The sequence below is a fragment of the Nannospalax galili genome, unplaced genomic scaffold, assembly GCF_000622305.1.
Source record: "Nannospalax galili isolate Female #2095 unplaced genomic scaffold, S.galili_v1.0 scaffold915, whole genome shotgun sequence".
NCBI lineage: Eukaryota > Metazoa > Chordata > Mammalia > Rodentia > Spalacidae > Nannospalax > Nannospalax galili.
In genome coordinates this window covers 391,251-409,516 of record NW_008336255.1, presented here as the reverse complement: position 1 = coordinate 409,516, position 18,266 = coordinate 391,251, and the positions used below count along the sequence as shown (strand labels likewise).

General features: G+C 41.5%; 1 protein-coding gene across 6 annotated transcripts in view; it reads left to right on the top strand.

The window, feature by feature from the left end:
- The window catches only part of Kctd9 (potassium channel tetramerization domain containing 9), a 39,411-nt gene extending 21,526 nt beyond the window's left edge, over positions 1 to 17,885 (top strand). For all 6 annotated transcript variants that reach the window (XM_008830963.3, XM_029562459.1, XM_008830964.3 and 3 more), the window contains 6 exons: positions 7,117 to 7,184; positions 7,276 to 7,371; positions 8,030 to 8,179; positions 11,888 to 11,993; positions 12,692 to 12,825; positions 14,600 to 17,885. In XM_008830963.3, the coding sequence (XP_008829185.1) occupies positions 7,117 to 7,184; positions 7,276 to 7,371; positions 8,030 to 8,179; positions 11,888 to 11,993; positions 12,692 to 12,825; positions 14,600 to 14,716 (671 nt within the window). In that variant the 3' untranslated portion in view covers positions 14,717 to 17,885. The remainder of the gene's footprint in view (positions 1 to 7,116; positions 7,185 to 7,275; positions 7,372 to 8,029; positions 8,180 to 11,887; positions 11,994 to 12,691; positions 12,826 to 14,599) is intronic.
- Positions 17,886 to 18,266: the final 381 nt, after the last annotated feature.

Genomic DNA, 18,266 nt, shown 5'->3' with positions numbered 1-18,266 from the left:
AAGTCAGATGAGGATCAGATGCTCTCAGGCTTTCTCCTAAGGTCTGGATCCCTCCAGGAAAGATTTTGGCTCAGGAATTTGGGGGTTGGACTGGCCTGGGAGCCAGGCCCAAGAAAGATGTCGGTGTAGGGCAGCTGGTGGCTATGCCACCCAGAGATGCCAAGGAAGATGAGGGTGGAAATTGGCCCCAAGGTCTCCTGGGGACTGCACTGAGGAGCTGGATTGGTCTGGATGCAATGGATCAGGAAGAGGAAAGGTCAGCCCCAGCATCCAGGAAAGAGGCTGGGGGGTTTTGCAGACCCAGGGAAGTAGAGGGAGTTGAGGGCAGGGCCAGGCCCAGAGTGCTCCTGGGGACCAGAGAAGGAGCTGAGTTGGTCTGGATGCAAAGGATTAGGAAGCAGTGGTAGTTCCCCAGGTTTCAGGGGCACCAAGAAAAGGAATGGGACAGGACCCAGGCTAGGAGGAGAGACCTGGTGGGGAGATGGGAGGGTGAGTGACACTGGGGGAGTCAAGGAACGGAGGGGGGTGCGATCAACTTACCATGGAGAGAAGGCTGCGGGTTGTGGAGGCCCAGGGAAGCAGAGGGAGGTGAGGTTGGGGCCAGGTCCAGAGTGCTCCTGGAGACCAGAGAAGGCACTGAGTTGGTCCGGATACAAAGGATCAGGAAGCAGTGGTGGTTCCCCAGGTGTCTGGGGTGCCAAAACAAGGAATGGGACAGGACCCAGGCTAGGAGGAGAGACCTGCAGGGGAGATGGGAGGGTGAATGAGGCTGGGGGAGTCAAGGAATGGAGAGAGAGGCCTTCGGGTTGTCTCCACAATCCCCTTTGACAGCATGGCCCCTGTGACCTTAGGACCTCTCATTAGGCCCCACCTCTTAAATGTCCACATCACTGCCTGACACTTCCATAGGTGTAGCCCTTTACATATGGACCCTTGGGAACACTAGCATCCAAACTATGGTACTCACCAAGGGAATTAATTTGATTCGCTGTCAGCACTTCAGGCATTAGAAGTGGCAGTTTGGGTTTCACATGATAACTTACTTGTGTCAGATGTTTTTGCCTACCTCTGACCAAATACTGAATCTACAACTTGTTATTGTGTGAACGTGAAATGTCCCCTTATAGGCACATGTGTTTGAATGATTGGTCCCCAGCTAGTGGGCTATTTTGGGAGACTGTGGAACCTTTGGGATGTCAGCTTGGCTGGTGGGCAGAGGCCATTAGGGCTTGTTCTTTGAAGGTGCTGCTCGGTCCTGCTTCCCTGAGCTTTCTGTTTCCTGTCTTATACTGAGACAAACAAGCCACGTTGCAAGCTCCAACTGCCATGACCCAGCTGCTCCAGTCCCCTAGGCTGCCTTCCCTTCTTCCCCATGATGGACCATGTCTAAACTGTGAGCCAAAATAAATACCTTCCCCTTAAATTGCTCTGTCCAGTATTTGGACACAGCAAAGAGAAAAGGAACTAATAGTTATTTGAAGAGAGTTCTTTGGCTCACAGTTTGAGAGGGTTCAGTCCATAGTTGCTTAACTCCATGCAGTTGGACAGAACAAGAGTGTATATATAGTTGAAGAGGTTCTTAATCTCATGGTGAATGGGAAGCAGAGGTGAGAAAGGGCTAGGTTCCAGGTATTTCCTAAAGCCATATCCCTGTTGACCTACTTCCTCTTACAAAGTTGCACCTCCTGAAGTTTTCAGGGCCTCCCAAAATATTACCACCAACTACAGACCAGACCTTCAACGATTGTGCCTGTGGGGACCTTTCATATTTAAACCATAACACTCTGCCCCTGGTTCCCAGAGGCTCATTCCTGTCTCCTAAAGCAGAATTCATCATCCAGCTTCAGAAGTTCTGAAGTGCTATCAGCTCCAACACTGTTCAAACGTTGAAGTCTAGAGTCTCTTAGTCAGGAGCCCATGGAGAATACCCCCTCCAAATACATGTTTTTAAGATTCAGTTACAAATGAATAAGCAATTCTCATTCCAAAAAAGAAGAATTGGAACATAGAAAAGAGGACTGGGCCCAAAGTAAGACCATGCACAAGGCAAACATTAAATCGTTAGCTCCGTAGCTGGTGGCATCTGGGGTACACCATGAAAGAATGTGCACTTCCTAAGGGTTTGGAAGCCCCGTGCCAGTGGTCTTGTCATTTGTATCCCACATGGTCTGTGTCCTAAGCTGGCTGTTTCCTGCCTGCCTCTTTCCTCGACAGACATTCCATGTTCCTGGTATCTCCAACTTCTGGGATTTCTGTGAATCTTTGGCTTCATGCTTACAGACCCTCACACTGCCCTGCAGAGGGTGCCTGCAGAGATGCTAACCTTACCACATATTGCCTGCCACCAAGGCTCCTTTGAAATCTGAATGAAAGCCTACATGATCCTATAGTTCTTACATTTTATATTCATGTACAATCAGCATTATGTGGATGTCTGCTGCCAGCTCAGACATTAGCTGGTCCCCTTAGACCGTGGCTACAATGGATTCTGTGTACCTGCATGGCTGGGACTGAGAAAACGCTTGGTTAGGTGGCTGTGCAGCTCTCTTCTCAGAGCAGAGTCCTTCAGGTGAATTAAAACCTTCACACTTTTGATCTTGTGGTGAGTAGGGTCTGACCAATTCCTGAGATGCCTACTGGCAAAGTACTTGATTCCTTTGTGATGATGCTTATCTCTTTAACAAGCTGCCCTCCTAACCTACAAAGTTAAATGTATTCTTTTCTTGCCAAAACACTGGTTTTTCGAATCTTTCTGCTGTTTCTGTGTTCCCAGTCCTCCCGGTGAGCCAGGCAGAGGCAGCCAGCTGTCTGCTGCAGCTCCAGCACTGTGTCATCTGTGAATTTCCTCTGCCAGATTAATTAGGGTCATTACTTTTGAATTCAGCCTCTCAGATTTTGAGGACATGGACAAAACATAGATTCTTGGCCAAGTCCCAGTAGGGTCCTATTCCAGCCTGAAATTTCATGAGCTAGCCTTCATCTTCCCACTGCTGTTATGTGCTGGTCTTCTGAGCTCGCGACAGTATTGCCCATTAAGCTCCATTTATAGTATTACAAGCTTTTCTAGCCTGTTTTCCCAAACATCCAGTTCCTTCCACCACCTGGTTCCAAGAGCCACATGACCAGGAGTCCTCACAGCAGTGACAGCTCCCGCCCTTCCCTGGGAGTGCCCTGTGTTAGTTACCTTTTAGTGTTGATGAGCCAACACCTGCGAGAAGAACTTCAAGGATGAAAGGTTTCTAGGAGTTCAGTCTGTGGTTGCTGGCTCTATGTGCTTAGGTTGAGAATCATGGCGGTGGTGGCGTGTGATGGAAGGGGTTCTTAACCTTGTGGACAGGAAACACAGAGCAAGAGGAAGGGTCTGGGGACCAGACAACACCCCATCCCCAACTCCCAAGCCTACTTCCTCCAAATAGGCCCTATCCTCTAAAGTTTCCAGAACCTTCCAAAATAATGCCACCAGTGAGAACCAAGCATTTTGTAATGAGCCTGTGAGAGACATTACATATTTGAACCATAGCATCAGCTTTGAAAATTATTGCTTATGTTTCGGAAGTGTGGTCTTGGGATATAGAACCTTGATTTTTTTGAAAAACTCCATTCTGAACACATGAGATTCAGCCTGAGGACTGCTAGCTTACAACCTGAAGTGAAATATAAAGCATGCAGTGGTTTTTAATGTTGCTATAGCAAACTCCGTATTTCCTCTAAAATGTACCCACTGCAACAAAATGAAATTACTTCAGCCTTTCCATAATTGTCCCTAACTAAATTCTTATTCAGAAATGTTTATACAGCTGATTGGTTGGTTGGTTTTTGTTTTGTTTTAGAGACAGTCTCACTATGTAGCCCATGCTGGCCTGGAACTTACTGTGTACCTTAGGCTGTTGTTAAACTTACCACCATCCTGTCTCAGCTTCCCAAGTGCTAGAATTGCAGGTATGTACCACCGCAGCTGGTCAGAGCAGGTGCTCCAAGTTCTCCGCAGCCTGTTGTTCGTTTGCTTGCATGTAGTGTTTTGTTGTTGTAGTTGGTTTTGCCAGAACCAGCTAATTTTTTTGGTGGTGGTGTTTTGAGACAGGGTTTCACACTACAGCCCAGGCTAGCCTAGAACTTACTTTGTAGTCCAGGCTAACCTCAAACTTGCAACAACCCTTCTGCTTCTGAGTCCCAAGTGTACTAGAATTGCAGGTAAGAACTACCATACCCAGGTAGATGTCATTACTATAAAAAAAGTATCTAGTGCCTTTGACTTATCTTCACATAGATGGAACTGGTAAAAGAAAGGAGCCAGAGGCTCCTCCCAAACCCATGTGACCCCTGAGGAACAAATCCTTTGAGTGGATGGCCCAAGAGACTCCCAGACAGTAACCCAGCATAGAACTGGGAAAATGAACAGCAGACCCCCAATCTTATCTAAAGGAATGTTGGCAACTGATTGCTATTAGATGAAGAAGAGCTGATCTTCCTAAAACAAGGAACTCTAGATAGGCTGACTAGACTCAGCGGATGGACAAGCACTGGGGAACAGTAGGGGCCACTGACAACACAGTGGACAGTAATAGGGATGACAGAATATATGGGCTCCAGTAGCGGTGGGGGAGGCTATGGGAGGTGCCATTTGAGATGTGGGTATAACGATGAATAAGATTGTTTGGGATGTTCTGTATGAAATACACACACAAAAAAAATCAATTAAAAAGAATTTTTTAAAGTATCTAGTGATCCCTGGGGAACGATCTGTGTTTGACTCTCGTGACCACTTCCTTCTGGGTACATTTTTTATGTTTAAGATTTTTTTTAAAGATTATGTGTATGTGTGTTAGGGTGTGTTCAGGTACCTATGGAGACCACAGGCATCAGATCCCCCTAGAACTACAGGCAATTGTAAGCTGCCCAGCATGGGTTCTGGGAAGCAAACTCAGGTCCTCTGCAAGAGCAGCAAGTACTTTTAACCACTGAGCCATCTCTCCAGCCCCTCCTTGGGTACCTGTTAAACGTCTGCTTTAGCTAAGTCCAATGAACTCTTTTCTTCTCATTTTAATTTTTCCCTGTTATCACTGGTAATGTTTTGTGTCTTCCCAGACTTAGGAAATCATATCAGATATGCATATCTATATTAACTCAGACTTCTGTAGTCTAGGCTGTCCTAGGATTTTGTATTTCCTTTTTCATGTTTGTCAACCTTTTTTATTTATTTACTTGTTCAGCAACCAGAACTCTATTGAATTCATGTTATACATCATTGTTTCTCAGAAAGTACAATTTCCACCTAGACATTTTACATTGCCTTCAGATTCCCCCCAAGTCATTAAATACTTTAAAAATAATACAGTGATTTCTCTGAGACCAAAAATGCAGTGGATAGTACAGCTGGAATTCAAACCCAGTGTTACTAGGGCTAATAGAACTTAGACTGAATATTTGCTTTCTCAACTGTCTGTAATACAGTTTTTATATTTATAAAGCTTTTTTTTTTTTTGACATTTAAAGGTTAATTCTAAAACTCCAGTTAGAAAAGCATCTATATCATGCCCCAAGAGGTTCTCATTTGCCCTGAATGTCTTGGTGAACTGAGATAGAGGCCCAGTGGAGCCTCCTGACTGTGGGCTGCAGCAGGGGTCAATACCCTCTTGTACTACGCCTTGGAAGGGATGCACTGAAGGAGCCCTAGGCTGGGTAGGAAGCTTGTGCTGGGTGGTTCCCGAGTGTGTGCTACCCATCCATGGCCTCTGCTTCTCAACTGGAGACAAGATTGGCTTTCTTGGAAAAGGTCATTTTCTTCCTCACAATGAACCATTTGTGGCTCTCTTATTAGTTTAGAACTGTCTAAAGGCAGGGCTTACATTTGTTAATTTTGTGATTCTTATGCTCTCAGAAGTTTTGTTTTTTACCAAGTAGATGTAGTCAACCAGAGTCCTCCTTTGAAAGCTAGCAGAGCCTAGATGTACTCTCACATACTCTAATGGAGAAGGAGTCTTCCAGAGGGAACAGACAGGTGCTTATTTATCAAGTTGAGCAAAGCACCTGATAGGTAGAATCCCTTTTATCACTTAGAAATACTTTTGACGGTTATTCTGCTCTAAGAAAAGTGTCTGAATTATGCTTTTGACATCTTTTATGAAGCGGATTTAAACTCCTATTCATTTTCTATCATTTTCTGATCCATTAAGATATTTATAGCAAACCTAATCAGATTCACTCCATTAATAAGGTAGATGAGTTGTTAAGATTAAGTGAACTAATTGTTTTTTTTAAATTGGATTCACAGTAAAATCACTGAATCAGTTATTTTAGGAATGTGTAGTGTTAACTTTTGCTGATAGCCTATTTAACCACTAATATAATCTTGAACTATACAAAGCTTTTTATTCTAACTTACTAGTTCTCTTTTCTTCTTTTTTAAATAACAACAGAACAAAACAAACAAACAAACAACAACAACAACAAAACCAGAGTCTCCATGTATAATCCAGACTTACTGGAACACTATGTGGCCCAGACTGGCCTCCAGCCTTAGATCCTCCTGCCTCGGCATCCTGAGTGATGGGATTATACCTTGTTCAGTAAAACCTGTTTTCAAATATTTTTCATTATTCTGTATAAAGATTCCGAACAATAGCTCCTTGTTGTTATTGACTAAGAGTCTGCTCTTTAGGCTGGGGAGATGACTCACTTGGTAAAGTGCTTGCTCTGTAAGTGTTAGGACCTGAGTTTGATCCCTCTCCTTGTTGTTATTGACTAAGAGTCTGCTCTTTAGGCTGGGGAGATGACTCGGTAAAGTGCTTGCTTTGTAAGTGTTAGGACCTGAGTTTGATCCCCCAGAACCCATGTAAGAGGCTGGGCATGGTATCAAGAATAATCCCAGCAGTGCTGTGTGGGAGGTGGAGACAGAAGTCCTGGAGCTCACTGGCCAGCTGGCCTCAGTGCCTCACCCATGGCGAAGTCACACACACACACACACACACGCACACACACACACACACACACACACAGCACACGCTAATAAATAAGCCTACTTGTTGAATCTCAGTGTTATTGTGAGAGTTCGAGATAGAGAATTCCATAAGCATTAAATTATTCTGTTTAAAGGTCTCTTGCTATTTATTCTGATAGGGGTATTAGAAGAAGCCAGGTTTTTTGGTATTGACTCACTGATTGAACACCTAGAAGTGGCCATAAAGGTAGGTGTTTTTATAAAACCTTGATCAATATTATATTTATTATAAATATCACCCATAAAGTCCCCATTAATTTTTCAATATCTTTTTCAAGAATTCCCAACCACCAGAGGATCATTCACCAATATCTCGAAAAGAATTTGTTAGATTTCTGCTAGCAACTCCAACCAAGTCAGAATTGCGTTGCCAGGTAATTTACACAGACTGTTACAGGACTTACTGTGTCAGCACACCTGCGAGTAGTTTGTACTCCTGAGGTTTTCTCTTTTGTCCTTTTTTTCTTTTTCATGCAAGATAGAATTTAATTATGAGCCATGGCTTTGATTTAATTTTAAAGTGGTTAGCCAAAAAGCGGTGGAATGGCCATTCTTATTGTCTAATTATGCTTCATGTAGCAGTTTTTGAGTGATGTGTGGAAACTGCAGCAGTTTTTTAAGTTTTATTTGCACAGTTATTGTGTGGCTGGTCAGTGGCAGAACATTTTGGTATAGGATTACAGATTTTGAAAACCACAATACCCACTTTTTCTTAAATAAGATTGAATTTTGGAATTAAAAAAATTAATCAAGTTTAACTGATTTATCTAGCAGGTATGTAACTAACTGGGGCCCTGCTTTAGAAACTTCACCTATAAATATATCCTAATGTATGTGGAGATAGTTTCTTTTATGAGAAGCCATTGAAGACATGCATGTCTTGTATCTAAGTTCCATTTGCTTGTTTGGCAGTAAACTCCAAGTGACTGAACCGCCAATTGCTTCTAAAATCTTGGTGCTTAGTTATAGTAATTAAATTCAATTCAAACAGATGGTTTAAGCATTATGACAGTTTGTGCTTTTTAATTTCAGGGTTTAAACTTCAGTGGTGCTGACCTTTCACGTTTGGACCTTCGATACATTAACTTCAAAATGGCCAATTTAAGCCGCTGCAACCTTGCACATGCGAATCTCTGCTGCGCAAATCTTGAACGAGCTGATCTTTCTGGATCAGTGCTTGATGTAAGAATCATGTTTCAGTTGTAGGGAAAATTAAAATTTTAGGCTATTGAGCATTCTCAAAGAATAGGAATTACGTTTCTTATGGAGTTTCCACAAAACAGATAATTGACCATGTGGTTGAAACTCAGTGGTGTAAAAGTGGACTGAGTTGGTTTTATAACTTTGATATCATTTATGAAACATAGAGACCGAAAAGGGTTAGCAACAAATAGAAAATTAAATCTTTTTTTTAATTATATTTTGAAACTAGGTTCTAAGCTCCTCAGTGTAGTATACTAAATTTATCAGAATTGATATTTTCTGTGAATTATATGTAAAACTGAAAAAGAACTTTTAAAGTCCATTGACTCTCACTCGTGAATGCCAAACTATGATGAAGTATTTGGTGGAGCTATTTTAAACTACACATGATACGCATCATTCTAGAAGTTAGTGTCTTGATGGTGTGTCTCCTCATATATACATATATATATTATATATGATATATATGTATAATATATATGAATGTATATGTATGTATTTAACAGTTACCTGGGTTAGTTTTGGATTACAGGGTATGTGCAGAGCCAATAACAACTTTTAAGTTCTTTAAACCAGGGCTCTAGTCTGTTTCTCTTGAATTTATTGCACTAAGTATAGCATCTTGCTTTTGATAGTCATTGAATTATTATAATTATTATAATTTCTGTATTCATTAGATCATCCTGTTTACTTTTATATCAAATATAATAAAAGGGGTTGGGGATTTAGCTCAGTCGTAGAGTGCTTGCTTAGCAATCGCAAGGCCCTGGGTTCAGTCCTCAGCTCCGGAAAGAAAAAAAAAAGACTAACAAATATAATAAAAAATTGCCAATATATATTTTAAATACTGTTACCCTCTTTGTTCTATCTCATGATAAAGGGTTCAGTCAGTACCAAAACAGGAAAAGACTAGGACTAATGGCATAAAAAAGCTTGAAAGACTTCATCTTTATGGACACATTGGAAGACTGCTTGGTTTTGGTAGGGACACAAAGAGCTAAAGATAGATTTGACCATTTCAGTACAATAGTTTTCCAAATCTATCTAATTGACGTGTTACTGTGATCCTGAGCCATAATTTTCTTCTTTGTAAAGTAGGACTCATGATTCTTGTTCCATCCATCTTGAGTAGTTGATGTCGAAGGCCAGTTAGGATTCCTGATAAACAGAAGTGTTACAGGAGTATAAAGCTAATTGTTAATAAGACGAGTCCATGTTGAAGAGTTAGTGCCATGTGTGTAAGCTGCGAGAGCCAAAACCAATTTGTCTTTGTGCTTCTAATTTGACAATGGTTATTGATTAATAGCCATGCGTCTTTCAGTTTCCAGAAAACACGACGTGTGCTCAGGGGTCTGCCTCGCAGAGTGCCCCCAGCTCCCACCTGCTCAACCGCTCGCCCAGTTTATAGTTTTTCTTCTTTCTGTCGCAGCTGGTGAGCCTCTCCAGAGGAATGCTCCACATTGAGAGTAAATCAAAGGTGGTCTTTGTGGACACTGTGAGGAGCCCATGCTTCTGCCGTGCCTTCCATTCTGTCAGCCCACATTCTGTTGTCCTTCCTTTTCAGAGTGTTTCTTCTGCAGTCTTTGCTGGTCATTGCCTTATCTGGCCGCATTGAGGCAGATGATAATTCAGCTGTTACCGCACTGCATATTCCCACCCCAAGCCTTAGGAGATGGTAGAATGGCAAGACCTAGGTGCTTGTTTAGTGTGATCTTGCTATTTTATAGACAGTCTGTAGTCTAGAGACTTGCTAAAGGCCAAAAGCTAGCTATTGGCAGTTGAAACTAGAATCTAAAGTATTTTTGTTGTTGTTGTTTTTAAGGACTGTTTCATTTGGAAATGTCAAATATTTGTGAAAATTTGGTGTATTGAATCCCTTCCTATCACTGTCCATCAGTCTTTACAATACTACCACTTAGCCAGCCGCCTTTTGTTTGTACCTCACCACAGAATATCTTCAAATAGCTCATTATTTCAGTTATACAAGTGATCAACATACATACTTTTCATCAGAACATGTTGCCTCTCTTGAGAAAGTAAGACAGCACAGTCCCTGTAACCCCAGTGCTGGCCTGTTAGCTGAGCTCTCCAGTCCCAGCACTGGCCACCTGCCTCACCATTTGATGAGTAAAAGCTCAGTGCTTCACATGGTTAAAGACAGAAAGTTCCACTGCAGTTTCTCCTGTATCCCTCCCTTCAGAGAGTTCATAGTTATAGCCCAGGCAAACAGGCACTTGGGACCTTTATAAATTTACATTGTGTTTTTAAGAGTACTAAACAGAAAGCCAGGGACATGCCTTTGCATATGTCAGTTTCCTGTCTTGTTAGATTTTAAAGTACATAAAATCCAGTCATCTTTTAATTATTTTGGCCATTTATTTATTTATTTATTTATTTATTTTTGGCCTTTTTGAGACAGGGTCTCCTTGTAGCCCCAGCTGTCCTGGAACTCACTTTGTAGACCAAGCTGGCCTCAAACTCACAAAGATCCGCCTGCCTCTGCCTCCCAAGTGCTGGGATTAAAGGCGTGCACCACCACACCTGGCTTTATTTTGGCCTTTTAAATGTCCTCATTATGTCCCTGAGTTTTACAGACCTTCTGTACGACCTTATAAAGGCCCAGGCCCAGATAGATGGGAATGAGCCTATCTATTGGCTGTCGCTGGCCTGGCCTCATTCTTGTCTCCTTTTACTGAGCGTGACTATAAGCTGAGTAAAATTGCACTATAAAACAAATTTTCTTGAAAAGCAAGGCTTAGGGTTTTAGACAAATACAAATATCATTCATATTGTACCCTATACATTTTAAAACCTATTCATCTTCTGTTTTGACGTCATAGTTGTGAAGAATGTGTAATGTTAATGTCTGTTTTATAGAGCTTTCCAGCTTAGCCTGAATGTGGTAGAGTCCAGGCCTGATGACATCGAATCCTCTGAGATGACCCAACACAGAAAAATTCACTCATGTGTTTTCTAACTTCCTATTTTCTTCATGCATTATGCTTAGGGTTGGCGATGCCAGTCTGATACAGAAAGACCAGGGTAGCAGCTACTAGTATTGCATGGGTAAAGGAAACCCTGAGCTCTCACCTTTGAAGTAAAAATGGAATATCGGGATTTCATATCTTAATTTCATCGATGAGAAGGAGAAGGAAGACCACCCTAACTCCGTGTCCTCCTTGCACTTAGATTTTGAACATTACTTTGTGATGCCCAGGGCTCTTGATAAAAATAGAAATAGTTATCATAGTTCAGACTTGAGCAACTTTTTGGTATAAACTCATATTTTATATAAAGTGAACGGGATATTGTTAATTTGGTGTTTATTTCTTTGAAAGCAGTTCTTCCAAAAAGTACTTTTTAAAATAGTTCTCAGTTCTTACTGGGTTACATTAAAAGTCTAAAAGAGCCAGGTGTGGTGGCGCACGCCTTTAATCCCAGCACTCAGGAGGCAGAGGCAGACAGATCTCTGTGAGTTCAAGGCCAGCCTGGTCTACATTGTGAGTTCCAGGGCAGCCGGGGCTACAGGGAGACCCTGTCTCAAAAAGACCAAAAAAAAGTTATTATAAACAGATGATAACTAGTTGCAGATGTGTTGAATTGGGCCTTTTCTATTACTTTCTCTTATTTTTTACACAAAATGGGATAAAATTTTAAATCATAAAGTTGGAACTTTTTTCTTTGTAGTGTGCAAATCTCCAGGGAGTCAAGATGCTCTGTTCTAATGCAGAAGGCGCATCCCTGAAGCTGTGTAATTTTGAGGATCCTTCTGGTCTCAAGGCCAACTTAGAGGGTGAGAACCTGTCCATAAATCCCTGTTCTCGCTGACTCTCAGACCATTAAGTCAAAAGTCTAGCAAAATGATTGTTAGGGGTGAGGCGGGACGGTATGGGGTGCAGCTTCCTGTGACGTTGTAACTAGAGAGTTCGCAAAAGTCAGATGCTTCCTTGGCCTCAGCTGCGCCCCACACACAGATGGACAGTGAAGAGGGGACAGTGCGCAGGTGCTCCATCAGTGAGGCTTTCGTTTGAGAGGCCAACAGCAGCATCTGAACTTAGGAATAAAGTGTAGCATTCTTATGTTGGCCAATTGAAGAGTTTCAGTTTGCATAAAGCCTGAAGTTTTTTTGTTAGGTTTTAATTTTTTTTCAGACAGTTTTGCTGACTGTGAGCTGGGCACCTGGTTTATTTGGATATTTAGGAGATGTAACACTTATGTCTCTCTCTGACCATAAATTTATGGAGGCATACTACTAAAGTGCTGATTATCAAAAGACAATATTGATTTCTATCCTGTCAAGTATTGCTGAAAGATTACAAATTTATACCATAAGAAAATAAATTGTCACCACTAAAATCTTTATATACAAGTTGGCTGAAAGACATATTTCAGTTCATACCCAGAAGTCACAAGGACTTGTCTCCACTGCTGCAAGTGGTTAACTATGAATACTTTTAGGTTAAATCACTCTGAGGACTTGCTTTCCTGTAGGTGCTAATCTGAAAGGTGTTGATATGGAAGGAAGTCAGATGACAGGAATTAACCTGAGAGTTGCCACCTTAAAAAACGCAAAATTGAAGAACTGTAACCTCAGAGGAGCAACTCTAGCAGGAACTGATTTAGAGGTGAGTTCCCCAACATCTAAAGAGTCCCAGTAGTCCAGAGCTACTGCAGATACCATGCAAAAGATACTGAGAGTGTAGGCAAAGTCGTCAGCTGGTGACACTCCAGTTACCATGCCGGTGCAGTGGCAAGCATCCCCTTTAAGTTGTTTGTTGCGTAGCCGGGCATGGAGATGCATACCTCTGATACCAGCTGTGGCAGGAGGGTTAGGGGTTCTAGCCCAGACTGGACTAAATACCCACACCCACCCCAAAAAACTAGGAAAAGAAAGAAGTTATTGCTTGTTCAAACTAGTTTTAGTTCCAGAGCAAAATCTGATCGGTCACCTCAGTCACAGGTTCCAGATGTGAAGACTGATGAGACTTTGGTTGGCCTTGGTTTTGTCCTTCTCCTTTTTCTTGAGTTTTTCTCAAGCATATAAATTTGAGAAAGGCCTTCTTAATCCATTTAATTTTAATTTTAAACAGAATTTAATGGGCCAGATTCTTTCTTGAGCTACTTGATAAATTTAAATGATATCCAGGTTTGAAATGAGGTTCAGGAAAAGCCCCATTTTAACTTGATGTCATGCTCAGTTGAATCTCAGCTTTGCATTTCTAATTTTGTCTAACCTTTTTTCATAAAAACTGTATTCTACATGTCTTCCTGATTTTTAGATTTTGACAGCTGGTTTGTTTTGAGATAAGGTCTCATAGCCCAGGCTGCGTCAAACATTATATAGCCCAGGCTGGCCTCCAACTTGTGATTTGTTTTCTCAGTCCCCACCAGTGCTGGGATCACAAGTATACCTTGCTCAAAGGCTAATGTCTATACTGCTTTCTGGTCTTGCTTTCTGCACTGAGTGATCTGTGCTGTTCAGTTCACTAGCCAACTAACCACATAGTTGTTGGGTATTTGAGCTTGTGTAAACTGAGACTGGCTGATTTTTTTTTTTTTTTTAATTTTACTTTAATTCATTCAAACCTAAATGTGTCAGATGGCTGTCATGTTGAACAATACAGCTTTATAAGGACATGTGGCACAGATAGAATTTAGCTCACTGTGTATATAGAAATTTAGCTCACTGTGGACTTTTTTTAAAAAAAGTTTAAGTCTTGATCCCTTGGTAGTTCTTGAGAACAGAGAAGCTGATTCCTTTAGAAGGAACTCGCCTGTGCTGGTCCTCGTACAGTCCTCCTCCTTGTTGCTGTCACCTAAGGTCATAGATGTTTTCCCTTGGCTCCTTTGTTATTGTGTATGTGTGTGGTGTGTGTAGACATGCACGCCTCGGCACTTGTGTGGAGGTCAGCAGACAACTTTTGTAGAGTTGGCTCTCTCCTGCTTTACGATTGTGGTAAATTGGCTTAGACAATAGTCACTGAATTGGAATCCATTCTGGATTTTACACAACTACTTATAAAATACATGTAAACAGCCAGGCATGGTGGTACATGCCTATAATCCCAACTCTTGGGATGAGGAGGTAAGAGGGCAGACTCGGCTACATAGCAAGTTCAAGGCCACCTTGGGCTATATGAGACCCTGTCTCAAAAAAATACCTATACATGTGTATGTATGTGAATATATGAACAGAGGGGGTTTGTTTCCTCTTTAACATTTGTTTATACATGTTTGTGGGCCAGCCGAGCATTTGCCACAGACAACAAATAAAGACGATACATGGACGTGTTCTAGAAATGGACTGTTACTGTAGAGGAATATTGCCCTACTATGCCCAGAAACCAGGAATCAAGTAAGACCCTAAATCGCTTGAGCCAAGTCTTGTTTGTCTTACAGAACTGTGATCTGTCGGGGTGTGACCTCCAGGAAGCCAACCTGAGAGGCTCCAACGTGAAGGGCGCTATATTTGAAGAGATGCTGACACCACTGCACATGTCACAGAGTGTTAGATGAGAGGGGCTGGAGGAAGATGCTGGGGATGAAAAGCTTTTCCTTAATTGTCTTCTTTCTCCACCCATTTGGTTGTTTTGAAGAAATAACACTGTAAGAGAATTAAGAAAAAGGGTTGGAGGATTATGCTTATTCTCAGAGGTGTGTAAGGGAAGAAATTTTATTTTTCCCTCACATTCTGATTGTAATAGAAAGCACTGTTCATAGATGGAGGGAAGCTGAATCATATTGCTGCCTTTTATGGGGTTGGGGGATTTGTCTGGATTCCTGATCAGGAATGGTATCTATTATATTTGCTTTTATATAGGCATGATGTGGAAGTATCTTGGTTCAAGATGCATTTGAGAATTTTAATTTATGAAAAGCACAACATATGCAATTATATTTATTGAATACCTAGATGCAGTAAGGATATTTAAATTGTTAAACTATGGAAACTTGGAAAAGTTGTTCAGGTTCATAAATAGCTTTAGTAATGCCTTCCTTCCTTTAAATACCTATCGAGTCATGAGTGTGGTGAGGGCAGACCCCCCGAGGCTCTCTTTTCAGGTTCATTTTTATAATGTTTACTTTTCACGAACAGAACAGTAGCTAAATTCAGGAACATCCTGTTCTTACTTTCTGAGACAGAGTGGAGAGACACTGTGCCACTCTGTGCTGCATTGGCCTGTCCAGGTGCGGGGAGGCTTAGCTGAGAGCTGCACTGCCCAGCCAGCATTCCCACCGCCTGCTCGGCACTTCTGCCTGTTCGCCTAGTCCAGTGCTCGCTCGCTCTCATGTACAGTCATCCCAAGCACAGGAAGATACTTCAGAACCAAAAAACCAAGGTGCACCCTCAACGCTCAGTTTGTGCAATGCCAAGTGGTATCAACAGGACCAGCTTAGAAATAGGTATTAATTCTAGACCCACTGCAGTATGAGCTGTAACATATGAAGACTGTGACAGTTGCCTCTTAGAAGACAACGTAAGATAGTTACAGCTAAAGCCCTACAGTGGTGAATAAGGAACTTTAAACTGACAGATAAAGCATTTGGCTAGTCTAACCCGCAATACCAGTCAGCACCTCTGGTTCTTTTTTTTAAAAAAAATTCCATTGTTTGTCTTGTTTTGTTTTTAAATCAAATTTTAGCTCAGTTTCCTGGAGTCATTATCTGTGCAGCAGCAGAGGTAGGGCCTTTTCCCCTACCAGTGTCCCCATGTCCTTATGTGTTCCCCAAAAGCAGGGATATAAGCTGTGTCCAAATGGGTTCTGAATCCTCCAAACTGGTAGCTTGAGGCAGTGAATCATCAGACCACCTGTCTCCCTCGGGAGAGTGGCATATCGTCATTATTCTGTAGCTTACTGTTATACTACATATGCAACGCTTTCCTTAACAGTAAAGGGCTCATATGCACAGTGGGAGGACAGCGCTCCTTTACAGGGGAAGGAAAGCACCTTTAAAAATGAATTATTTTCTTTGCGTTATTATTTTTACCAAGACAGAGAAGTATTGTATTGAGAGATACCTATTTTCCTAATCAATATGTGCCTAAATTCTATGTAACTCATTTCACTCTGTACTATATTTTCAGTAATTATAGACTGTGTTCATTCACTGAAGGGAACCTCTGCACACAAAGGTAAAACTGCAGACGTCTAAGATGTAAGCAGGTGTGCTTGGGAACGGCAGGGCTTGGGTCTGCTGTGCACTGCGTTAATAAACGGCATGAACCGTTGAAGGTGTTTCTGCTCTTGCTTTTGAAGGTCAGCACTCCCGCCATTTCTCCTGCTGCTCTGGTTGGGTTGACCCTGACCCTGAGCCCAGGCCGTGGGCGAGCAGCATAGGCATTAAAGTGAATTCACTTGAGTGTGATTTTATGACCCTCTTGTCAAAGTCCGCCACACTAAAACACTTTTGCTTCTAAAGAATTTCAGTGATTTAATTTGCATTGCTCTTCACTGAGGAACATTACCAGACTAGTATACTGAATAAATAATATGCCCGGAAACTTTTTTTTTTCTTTTGCCTGACAAATAGGAAAGAGAATTCCAAAGAAGGAGAAAGTTTCAAAATAATAAACTTCCTTTATCTCTAGTAATGAAACATATCTGTACAGATAAGTTAAAATAGGGATTTGCTGTGGGAGGGCTAGGGAAAGGTTCTCAATAAATCTAAATTGGTTAGATGATTTCCACTGATAAAATTCAGTTCTCCACTTTAGTCCCTGTCTAAGGCAGTACCATTTCAAGGAATTTAAAATAGAAAATGTTAGAAAGTCTTCATTCTTAGGGTACTTTCTATTATAAATCAAGACATATTTTCTCCACTTCATTTTATGAAACTTTCATGCCCTAAATCTACCCCCAAGTTAACTTGAAATCATCTTCAGTACATGAAAAACTATAGAATTTTACTAAATTCCCCAAGAAAGTCATATATTTAAAATGAAAGGCATCACACTACAAAGAAAAGTGCTTACACTGTTTCAGGATTAAAACACCTTACCCCAGACTTCATTCTCTGAGACCTAGCACAACTTGACCAGTTGTATCAGCTGCAGTTAGCCTTGAGTTTCTCCTGCTGAGATTTTACATTAGGGCAGGAAGGAGCTTTCTTACCTGTCAACCAGTGAAATTATAAAATCATCATTGTGATAATTTTGAGGTATTTTAATGTTCAAAATTGTAGCTGTTTTCCCCATAAAGGTGTGCTTTCAAATTTAGAAAATAAAATTATGACAGTTATAAAGTCCACTCAATATTTCAAATTCAGCTCTTTGTTAAATTGGCGTAAGCATGGAATGATGAAAGATCTCAAAGGCATGTAAACTTACTGGTTACATAATGGCTCAATAGCCTATTTGGTGCTGTAGAAAGTAAGGCAAATTTGGTTTTGGCCCTAAGATTTCTGTGACCTAAGATAAGATTAAGCAGATTTATGGAACATAAAGCATATTGAATAATTACATAGGCCATGTTGCTGTGTTCATACACATTTCAAAGCATTTTTCAAAAAAAAAGGTCAGGGCCTAGAGAGATGGCTCAGTGAGGACCCAAGCTTTGTTCCCAACAACACATCAGATGGCTCACAACTACCTGTAAGTCTTATCTCCCAGGGACCTGATGTCCTTTTCTGGACTCCTTGAGCACCTGCACACATGTCCGTCCGCCCCCCCCCCCATAAATAAAAGTAAATCTGAAATTTGTTTTAAAAAAAATTGAAGAGCAATTAATAGAGCTGTCTGGATGCTGACCCGTAGATAGAGGGCTCATGCATCTCTGTTATCCCATTAGTCCTAGTCAAAGACTTTTTTTCTTGAGTGACACTTAAAGCACATCCATCAGCAAAGAGAAGAGTTTGAACCAACATTGTTCAGACTTCAGGAATTCTGTGGAAAAATCACCTTGTTTGCATAACAGGGAGAAGAGGTTCCGTTATGGTGCCAGAGTAGCAAGTTAGTGAAAGTATCTAAAAGAATAATTTAGTCAACCACTGGGAACTTTGCCCTTCCCTGCCCTGTCATGAGAACCAGGCAGCTTCCACAGCGATGGCCTAGGAAGCCAGCCAGCTT